General features: G+C 38.7%; 1 protein-coding gene and 1 pseudogene across 4 annotated transcripts in view; both read right to left on the reverse strand.

Annotated features, from left to right (window-relative positions):
- Window positions 1-10,930, reverse strand: part of PHACTR2 (phosphatase and actin regulator 2) — a 98,387-nt gene that overhangs the window by 9,939 nt on the left and 77,518 nt on the right. For all 4 annotated transcript variants that reach the window (XM_087939939.1, XM_087939950.1, XM_026705610.2 and 1 more), the window contains 4 exons: window positions 4,486-5,026; window positions 2,461-2,660; window positions 1,042-1,198; window positions 269-324 (listed from right to left, as the gene is read on the reverse strand). In XM_087939939.1, the coding sequence (XP_087796065.1) occupies window positions 269-324; window positions 1,042-1,198; window positions 2,461-2,660; window positions 4,486-5,026 (954 nt within the window). The remainder of the gene's footprint in view (window positions 1-268; window positions 325-1,041; window positions 1,199-2,460; window positions 2,661-4,485; window positions 5,027-10,930) is intronic.
- On the reverse strand, window positions 6,824-10,423 carry LOC113439521 (chromosome-associated kinesin KIF4A-like; annotated as a pseudogene).

A 10,930-nucleotide genomic window follows, 5' to 3' on the forward strand; every position in this document is an offset into this window, starting at 1 on the left:
TTGTTGTTCCCCTGCTTACTGTCTGAGGGCCACTCCAGTCCTGCCTTGACACCAAATGGCAGGGCACACTTCTGCAGAAGTGCTTATGTTTCTATGAATTCAGCTGCAAATTGTACATTCACACTCTACCAGTATATATGGTTTAATGTTCTGGCTACACTTAGCAAAGAACTTGCAGAATTATTCACATTCATAAAACCAGGAAGTGTGACCACTCTCAAAATATAACATTATTGCCATTGCAGAATTAGATGCATTAAAGGCTTACGTTTCAGGATGTTTCTTTGTTCTAGTTCTTCAGAGGTGGGCCTTTGACTAAGCCTCCTGAAAAAAGGAACACACACACATTATTTCCCAGTTACAACAGCTTCTTATGCAGGCATTGGGCTTATCTAGTTTAGAAAGAATCACTGCCAAAACAATTTCTCAAATACTAATTACTAAACACCATGACTTTACATATTACTTTTAATTCCAAACAGGAGTAATTTGGATTTGCAAATAGATGCATATTACCAGTTAGTGTTACTGAACTAAATGTGTGTATAGAAACCCCATGAATTAAGCATATAATGCATTTTGCAACTGCACTTGCTTATAAATATATGCCATGGTATTATCTATAAAATGTGATTTGCATTTTTAGAAGTATCTACTTAAAATAAATAATCAAAATCCCTATTCAGAAGATGTTTGGGGCGGGGGGGACGTATATTGCACATCAGTTTAAAAAAATCTGTTCTTTCAAGACAAAATTATCTTGAATTCATGGCAAGTAGCATAACTGTTGTATTAAAAGAACCTGTGGATTGTCTAATTGAGCAAAATTTGCCTTCAATCATTTTTTTGCAATGGGAGAGTGGGCTTAGGTATTTGGTCTAGCTTAAATAGAACAAGTATGAAGACCTGAAACTGAACTGCAGGATTATAAATTAATTATCATAGCGGTCAATTATTTATTTCATATCACCAATTCAAAAAGCTGATTTTTCCTATGCCCGAAGCCTCTTTATATTCTCCCTTTTTTCTCCCAGCCAATACCTCACTAGTTTTGTGCCGATCTGATGTCTGAGTTCCTGTCTTTCCTCTTCAGATGTTCTCTGTAAGATGTTTTTATCTTCCAGTTCTTTTTTGGATGGCCTGTTGCCAAGTTTGATTGCGAGAGTATCCCTACGATGTATTTTACTTGCTAAAGAGCCTGCATAGAGAATGAATTTTTTAATTAATTAATGCTCACACTTAAGCATGTCAAGATCCAGCCACAACTTGGACATTCAGTACATGAATTTAAAAACCTCTTTCTAGCTTTTCGTCCTTTTTTGTGGGGCAATTTTAGTTCATATCAAAATCACTTTTCCTTTCTAATAAATTAATGTCTTAGAATTCATCTGCCAACTAAGGGAGAATTAGAACATTCAACTTTCCCCACCCCCCACCAAAATGCTTATAAAATAATTTAATAGGAATATTCTAGTTAGCAAACTGGAGAATAACAGAATTGAGAGTATGTCCTTGAGTCAATGCTAACTCTTGCAGATGGCTCGGATAAGTTTTCTTGGCGACATTTCAGAAGTGGTTTACTATTAGCTGCTTCCTAAGGCTCAGAGAGTGTGACCGGTCCAAGGTTACCCAGCTGGTTTTGTGCCTAAGACAGGACAAGAATTCATGGCTTTCCAGTTTTTAGGCTCAGTTTCTGCAATTAGAAGCAATATGAGCCTCACTAGCAAGATTATAAGGAGAAGGAGGCAGGTTTATCTCTCAACCCAACAAAAAATTCCTATTTCCTTTAATACATAAATATTAAAATTTAAAATTAAGGTATTAGTATATACATTTCCTTTTCATATTTGCTCTTATATAAATAAGCTACTGTAATTAACATGGCTAGGAGTGTAAGAATGTCCTTTGAATAAAGGAGTTTCTTACATGCCTAGCTACGTTAATCACAGCAGTCAAAGCTTTACAAGCCCTACATGGAGATGCCACTCATTAAATTAAAAAAAATTATGTGCACATCTAAAATACGAAAGTGCATTATTTGTTGGATAATCACAGTGAGAGTGAAACCAATTTTCAGCCTTTGATGCTAAGTGATTCCATCTTCCAAAGAAGGGAAGCAGAATATACAGAAAACACATGTCAAATAATAAGGCTTGCAAATATACATTGTGCCCCAAGAAATACATCCAATATATGAACTCATGAGTTCACATATTTCCCAATGTGCTTATTAAGGACAATAGCAACTCTTCAGTAGGGACATTCCAACCGTAGAACAAATATGTAGCATCTGTTGCCAATGCAATGTGTAATCACTTTCCAAAGAAGGCAACAAGTCGATCGGCAACCTAAATTTTAGAAACTTTTCTAGATGTTTTGGTTCAGAAGTAAAACAAATTGCACAGCATTCATTATTTCTTCGTTTAAAATGGCAAATAATTGTTTATCAAATCCTCTTACTGTCACTGCTTGCATTTTCATCATCATCTTCATCATCATCTGTATAAAGTATAGGCCCATCTGAATCTGAGTCACTGGTATGATTATTTTTGCTATTTCCAATTTCTGGATTTTCTTCAGAAGTTTCAGAAAGTTCATCTGTCAGAAGAGGACTAGTTTGCTCAGGGATTTCTTTTTCCTGATCTTCTTTGATAGCAGAACTATTAGAAAAACAAATACAGAAGACCAATCATACATGAAATATAATCATCCAGGAAAAATATGTAAGATAATTTATTATTTGTAATTAAAGATAAATCAAGCTACATGACTCTTAGGAAACAATCAGTTCTAAAGATCTAAAACTAAGCTCCCACAAACAACACATTTCAAATTTTCCCATACTCTAGCATATCACTATGATTGTTACTAGTTTTAGGAATCTTACTTTAAATCCAGTGCTTCAAATTAAAAGCTTAATTTTTAAGAATCAATCTTCCATTTATGAACAGAAGGCAAATTTCTAACTCTTACAATCATATAGATGAATTAAGAAAATAAAAATAAGTTCATAATCAGTCATATATAATATTAAGCATATGTCTGACCAGCTTTCAACTCTTATAAAGCAACCTTCCTCCATCTGGTGGTTTTCAGGTGGGCCATTTCATTCTTGATGCTAGTCAGTATGGCCTTTGACCATAATTGCTAAGAATCTTGGGAGTTGTAATATAATACACCTGGAGAATACTTGATTAGGAAAGGCTGGTGAAAATCATGCAATTTTCATACCTTTCTTTTCACTGTGACCTCTTAGCAATGGCACTACCAGTAGTACTTAGACTTCTATACCACTTCATAGTTCTTTACAGCACTTTCTAAGTGGTTTACAGAATTAGCATATAGCTCCCTATAATCTGGCTCCTCATTTTACCGACCTCAGAAGGATGGAAGGCTGAGTCAATTTTTATATGGTCAGGATGTTCAATGTTGATTTGTACAGTGTCCCACATAATTTTATTACCTTCCATCTATTCTTAGACTACTAAAGTGTTCATTTGAAATACTGTACTTAACAAGATATAGACATATTGTAAACTGTATCTAAAAAAAATGCACAATCTTTTCCTGTTCTAAGTTATCTGCAACACAATCCTTTTTCTCTGTTTTACCTCCAACACACTACAACTTTCCTTCTTTATAACCATTATCCACTCTCCCTTGGGTAAATATTTCTCCTCATATAGAACATCCTTCATGCTGGTCTTAGAGGGGCAATTATTGAGATATAACTATTCCTGGTGTTTTCTAAATGCAGACTATATTTGGATTTTTCTAAACTGAATTAATTTACTTTGCATGCAGGCAATCAAGTATACTCAGAGAAGTATAGGAGAGAGCAAGAGGCAACATACAAACAAATGAAGAAAAGCTGCTTTTAATAGCCATAACCCTGCCACTGGAACAGAAATGGTACTTTCTAAACTGGTTCTGTAAATGACCAGGGAGGGGCTGAATTTTCTAAAGTGGTTCTGTAAATGATCAGGGAGGGACTGAACTCATTTTAATTCTTCCTTTGATGCCTCACAAATGGGCTTATTTATTTCCATTAGCTTTCTTTTCAACCTGCTACCCTATTTTCATAAATGCAGTGCTAAGATAGATTCCACTTAGTACCTGCCCTTTTAATAGTTGCTGAGGGTGCCATTTCACCACAGATTTTGAGAGCTATTCTGTCAAGATTTTCAGCATCTCCAAAATAGCTGTAAATTTGGAAACCTAAGTTGTAACTTTGAAAACAAATTTGTAGAGTTAAATGGAATCAAATCAGTCCAACCAAGCCATTTTAATTTTCTTTTCCTTGTCTGCTTGGAAGTATGAAAATAGAATTTGAAGTGTTAATTGGATTATATTTGCTCATATCTTCCTGTTTTGATACATGTTCAAAGTCAAAGTATACAAAAACCTACCTGAGTTGCTCCACCAACTCCCAAAATGTATGGGCACCCCAGAATTACAGAACTAGCTGAAAACATGTAGTCTTACCATTCTGCGTCTTCTCCTCCAATCTCCGGGCTAGGGTCTAAGACAGCATTGCTTGAAGAACTTTCACTGTCCGCTTCTGTTTTTATATGAAGATCATTTAAATGTGTGCCAGGAACAGATGGGCCTGCTTCAATACTAACTGGCACATGTTCTGTGCCTGAGAAGCCAGCGGGCTCACAGCCTGGAGACAAAGTTGGGATGGATGGAGGAAAAGGAGCTGGAACAGGAGGAGGAGGGGGAGGAACAGTCATAGTGCTGTTCTGGGTTGTATCTCCAGCTTCAGGGATAATATGGAGAGATTCTTCTGATTTAAAGTGTTCCACTTTGGTCTTTGAGTTCTCTACTGTCGTGCTGGAGGCAGAAGTAATGTCCCCTTCAGATGGTGTTCGTGTAGTCACCTGTTTCCCAAGCTTCTTCTTATCCCTGGGAGTCCCTGTGCTGGTTTTACTTGTTGGTTCTTTAGAAGGTTTAGAGCGAGATGATGTGGAAGAAGGAGATGATGATTTGGAAGCATGTCCTTTCTTTAAATTAGATGAAATAGCTGAAACAAGAGGGCATATCTTTTTGTCATAATGGAAAGTTTGCAGTAACCTACCTTGTATTGCTAGGAAGGCTTTCACATTCTTAATACAATGGTACCTTGGTACTCATTGTGAATTGATTCAGGGAGTACCAAAAATAATGAGAACCAAACAATTTTTTTCCCATAAGGAATAATGTAGTGAATCACAAGGCAGCGTACCACGACTAGTTCTAGCTTACCTGTTGAGTACCAAACAAATGACGAGTATTGGGACAGAATTTTCACATCAGAATGTGTTGAGTACCAAATTTGATGAGTTTCAAAGCAGTTGAGTACCAAGGTACCACTGTAATGGAAAACCTGAAGGTAAATAAGTGGTACTTACAACACTTATGTAGAAGTATGTAAATAATTACATATTAGCATATGTAAGTAATATAATAGCAGTGCTCTTCCCCTCTACTTACTCTGGAATGTGATTTGTCTTCTGGACTGGAGACCTTTAGGCACTACTCCTGGGCCATCAGGACCAATCAGGATTCTTAATTACTTAGCATTACAATAAGTTTTAAACTATAAACATGAACGAATTAATCACAATTAATATAGCAAGGGCACGTTCTCCCAACAAACATTTTTGGGGGAGGAGTTGAGAAGCTTTGGTATACATGTGCATAGTTATGACCTGGTGACATTAAAATTCAAGATACATTTTAAAATGTAAAGAGTACATTGATTTGGGTTGTTGCTTGAATACAGTAATTGGACCAAGCATTTTTTTAAAATAACTTGCAACAACTCTTTTTGCAAGCAAAAGACATCAGCAAACAACAACATGGTTGCTTTTGCTGAGCTTGCATTTGGCAGGCAGGCTGGAAAAATAAAGCATGCCAAATCTGTTGTTTGTTCTTGCTAAATAAGTGGAATGTCAATGACTCCAGAAGAATTGGCAAAGAGGTTTTTTTAAAAAAAATCCTAATAATGAAGTAATCTATTAGGCATTATGTGCTAATTCAAAGGAATGTGAAAGAGATATGTTTCTGCCCTTTAATACAGTAGAAAGATCACTATCTGTTTTCTTGGTTGATGGACTGGATATATTTTTTTGATTACGGATTCTAATTTAAACTTATTTTTCAGATGTGAAAGCAGACTTGTGTACCCACTGTCTCCTAAAGGGACTGGTTTTAATGTTTTCAAAATCATCTCACTTTCTGCCATTTGGGTACATCCCATTTTATGGATCTAGGATGAAAAACAAAGGAGCAGCAACCGGTTTCACATTCTCATTGTTTCTTCTAGTGAGTACAACTGAAACTTTTTGTTCTGTTGGGACACAACTAACTTAAAATGCTTTGTGGAAACTTTTTCTAGGATAAACTTAGAAACAAAATATGTTTTTTATTTTGTCTACATACTAATCATGAGCTTCTTATTGAAATCTGAGATTTTTAACACTAAACTAAGAGTTTTCTCAACCTGATTACGCTAAAGGCATTTTTAAAAGTAAGATTAATAAATATTTGTAGTAGAATCAAAAAATCAGAACAAGGAAAGAGAACCATATCATTTTTTAATTATCTTTTAACTCACATATTTTCTTTCTTTCTTTTTGATTATTAAGCAAGCCTTTAATTATGAATCTATACATAACCTTTATTAACCTATACATACAAAAAGGAGTTATTTTTACATATTTTTTTAAAAAAGAAGGAAACAGGTGGGGGGAGCGCTCTTCCCTTCCCTTCTATCCAGCCTTCTTTGATTGGGGTGAGGCCGGAGAAGAAACAACTGGCTCGGGCTCCCCCTGAGGGTCCAGTGGGTGGGAACAAGGCCTGGAGGGCTACCAAGGCTTTGGGCTCCATTGCGTCTTCCAGGACGTTTCTTGTGGGCGTGACTGCAGGGGGCTCAAAGAAAGTGTCCCCACAGGCCACCTGGGTGGGATCTTCCAGGCTGAATGTCTGGTTTCGAACATCCCCCATCATCTCATCACTGAGTAGCCCCTCCCTGAAAATCTTCCTCATGTCTCAGGTGATTTTGGCCGGCACTCACTCCTCTTCAACTGAGTTGCCTGATTCTGAGAGCAACTCCTCGGTGCTGATTTCAGATTTCGGCTTTGTGCTGGTCATCCGCTGAGGCTTTGGCTGCTTGAGGACTTCCACCTCTTCACAGAGTTCCTGATTCTCCTCCAGCACCTCTTTCAGCTTTCCGAGCTCTTCATCCTGGAATCGGAGGCGTTCCAGAAGCTGCTCCTCCTGTACGGATGTTGAGGTTTCTAGCCTTTTTTCAGCTTCCTCCTTTTGCTGGACTTGGCTGAGCAGGTTGAGAATCTTCTCCTGGTACTCCTGCTCCACCTGGACCAGCCACCTCTCCAGCTCAGCCTCCTTCCGTTCTTCCAGAAGTATCTTACGGATGTCGACGCAGGTGGTTTTACCCTGCTGAAGGCGGCTTTCTACTTTTCCATTTTCCACTTTGGAGGCGATCAGTTCACCAATCAGGTACTTGATGGCACACTTGGCTTCTGACATGGTGGCTATATTTTCTCAGCGGTGTTTGGCCCGGTCGCTAGTCTTGGCGTCCAGCAACTTCTGCTGTAGATCTGCAATTTGGGCACTCCTGAGTTCCATTTCTATCTCCAAACTCTCGATTTGCTTGGTGATGGAATGATTGATTTCCAAGGATTGGTAGGAAACCGTGTGTCTCCTGTATTTGGACAGGAGGACTTCCCCAGCCTCCTGCTTCTCTTTCAGCAGAGCAATTTCTTTGGTCAAAGTTTTCTGGTCATCCAGAAGGTCGTTCAGGTGATGCTGAGCTTCTTTTATGCTCATGAGGACTTCAACTTCATTCACCAGCCAGTTCTTCACCCAAGAGATGGCAGCTTCGAATCCCTGGTTGTTAACATCCTGTTGCTTCACTGCTGCTTGTTCTTGCTTCTGGAGAGCTTCCTTCAAGCACTTGCTAGCTGCTGCAGCTTCTTCTGCTTTCCATCAGAGGACCTTGGAGGACCTTTCCATCAGAGGACTGCTTCTGGAAGTCCTGCTCCAGCTTGACCAGTTCATACTGCTGCTTGCGATCCTGGACCTTCAGCTGGATGACTTCCTTGTCCTTCTGCTGCTTCCACTATCGGAATTTCTCAGCATCTTCTTTCATCCCGAATCAGTTGAACCTGTTGGTTTTTTATGGCCTGGATCTCTTGGTGGAGTTTGGAGACGGTCTGCTTGCTGGATTTTTTCATTTTCAGCAGCTTGGATTGTTCCTTCAGCTTCCTCTTTAGCTCACTCATCTCCCCTTCCAGCTCCTGCAGATGTTTCCGGAGACGCTCACTCAGCTTGGCTTGAGTGACGTCTTTCTTGGTCATCTGAAGGGCGAGGACCAAGTCTTCCTTCTCCTTCTGCATCTTGGTTACCTCTCCTTCCAGGTTCTGGATATTGTTCTTTGACTGGCATTGGATGGGTTCCAGCTGGCGGTCGCTCTGGGAGAGCCAGGGCCTCCTTCAGAGCAAGGGTTTCAGCAACTCCTTGGACATCTGAGCTTGCTGGAGGGCATGCTGAGTGGCACAGTCGTCTGAAGACTGGGGAGGGGGCTCCAGATCTACCGAGGACGTAGAATCAGAATGCTGTTCCATTACGCCCATGTCAGCTACAGCAGGAGGATTTTCTTTCAGCAGCTGAGCAATAATTTGTTGCAACAGGAGAAATAGTTCCAGCTGTTCTTTCAGTTCTTCGCCCTCCACAGATGTCAGCAGCTTTTGCAGGTCCAGTTGTAACACCGCGTGTTCTCGGAGCTCTTCCAGGTTCACGGTAATCCTCTCATTCTGCTGTTCCATCACAATGACCCTCTCCAACATCTGAACAATCTGACCGATCACTTCGCTTAAGCCATGGCTGAGTTTTTCATTCTCTTCCAGGAGCGAGTGGTTTTTCTCCATCAGAGCTAGGAGGTTTTCTGCAGGTTCACCTCGAAGAGACACCAGCAGAGTTCCCCCATGCGCTTGAAGCAATAACACTTGCAATTCTTGGACCTGCAGCCTCAACTGGCTGATTTTGGCTACATGAGGGTCAATATTCACAATTGGCTTGTTCTTTATTTTTCGGGCCCAATCGGCATAGCGGAGAGTGTTCTTTCCCCCCACTCCAAAGGTTTTTTTATTTTTATTTTTTACACGTCTTCACGTGAGCAATGTGATTCCAGATTACAACATTTATACAGTCATAGTTATACTTTCAACTTTCTTAATTAATATCACTTCAAATTATTATCCATTCAACTTATCTTTAGATAAATTTCCCTTTCATATTTCAATATCAAAATCATTTCATTCTCACATATATTTTCAATTCTTTATCCCCTATTATTATCATTTTCAGCTTACCACCTGTTTTATATTATGTATTGTTATCATCTATAACAGGGGTGTCAAACTTGATTTCATTGAAGGTTGCATCAGGATTGTATTTTATCTCAGAGGGCCAGAGTGGGCGTGGCCAGAGTGGGTGTGGTCAGCTCGACATCACTCGTGTCAGGGGTGCCTGTGGTGGCCCGAGCCCTTTGCCAGAGAAAACAGGCTCCTGAGCTCCATTTTCGGCTGCAATGGCCTCCTGTAAGTAACCCTCTGCCAATGAAAACAGAGCTCAAGAGGGCTGTGTGCAGCCCACCCGAGTTCTGTTTTTGCTGGCAGAGGCACCGCAGGCCAGTCTTTCGCCGTTTCCAGGGTGGCCCTGCGGGCCAGATCTAATCACCCTGCAGGCCAGATCTGGCCCCCGGGCCTTGAGTTTGACACCCCTGATCTATAACTTTCTCAAGACCTATATATAATTAGATAGTCAGTGAAGAAAAAAATGAGTAAAAGTAAGATTAATACATTTAGGATCCACATGGTATATCCCATCTACAATATACCTTAAATCTATTCCAAAAATATTCATATAATAATTTCATATTTTTTCTGTTTCCAAAATTTACCTATATAATTTTTATAAATTTTCATTCCCCTGCTTTTGATTATAATTCATTCATTATAAATATTTTACATTCCCACATATCCCCTTCTAGTTCGTTATATTTTCCAATTTCTCATATCCTTTGTATAATCAATTGTATTTTCTACTTCATGTATACCACAAAGAAAAAGAATAAAATAAAAACAGAGTTAATTTCCCCTTTTACTTTCCTTTGACCAATTTCAACCTATGGCATTTATATAACCCTAATTCACATTTTTTAAACATAATACCAGATTTTCACCAAAGTCATCATATTCTGTTTTCCTAATATCATTTAAATAGTCATTAGTATATTTTAGAATATGTATATATGTGTGTGTGTGTATATACATATATACATTCATACATACATACATACATATATATATATGATTAATAACAATAGAACCCCTCTTAATATCACTTACTCCATTTTCATTTTTCTCATCTATAATTATCTAGAAATCTTAAAGTAATTCCCAGTAAGTTATAAACTTCAAAAAACCCCATTCTACATTTATAATAAAAAATACAAAGATACATTCCCATGTGGTGTCCCCCTTATATGCTATATCTAACCCTTATCTCTAAATCTCTCGGCCTTGTCATTTCTCTTAGTTTTAGCCAGATTTCCCTTTGCAAAGTTTTCCTGGCCTTTCCTCCTTATCCCTCTTTTTCCCTCTAATATTACATTTATTTCCATCTTCCAGTCCCCCATCTTTCCTCTCCCTCTCCCTCTCCCTCTTTCCTTTTCTCTTTTTTGAAATTTCTTCTTGTACAGCTTCTTCTTTTGCTTACTCCTGGGAGCGTTTTCTCTTTTATTTATTATCTCTGTTGTCAATGTCTTAGTTTTAGTTCCTTTTGTGTCTTTTGGCAATGTCTCTAAATCTTCATGTCCATCTTGACTGTTTTCCTTTTCCTTTGGCTCCTCCTCTCTAGA

The sequence above is a fragment of the Pseudonaja textilis genome, chromosome 1 (genome assembly GCF_049901715.1).
Source record: "Pseudonaja textilis isolate UNSWEBS1 chromosome 1, rPseTex1.2, whole genome shotgun sequence".
NCBI lineage: Eukaryota > Metazoa > Chordata > Lepidosauria > Squamata > Elapidae > Pseudonaja > Pseudonaja textilis.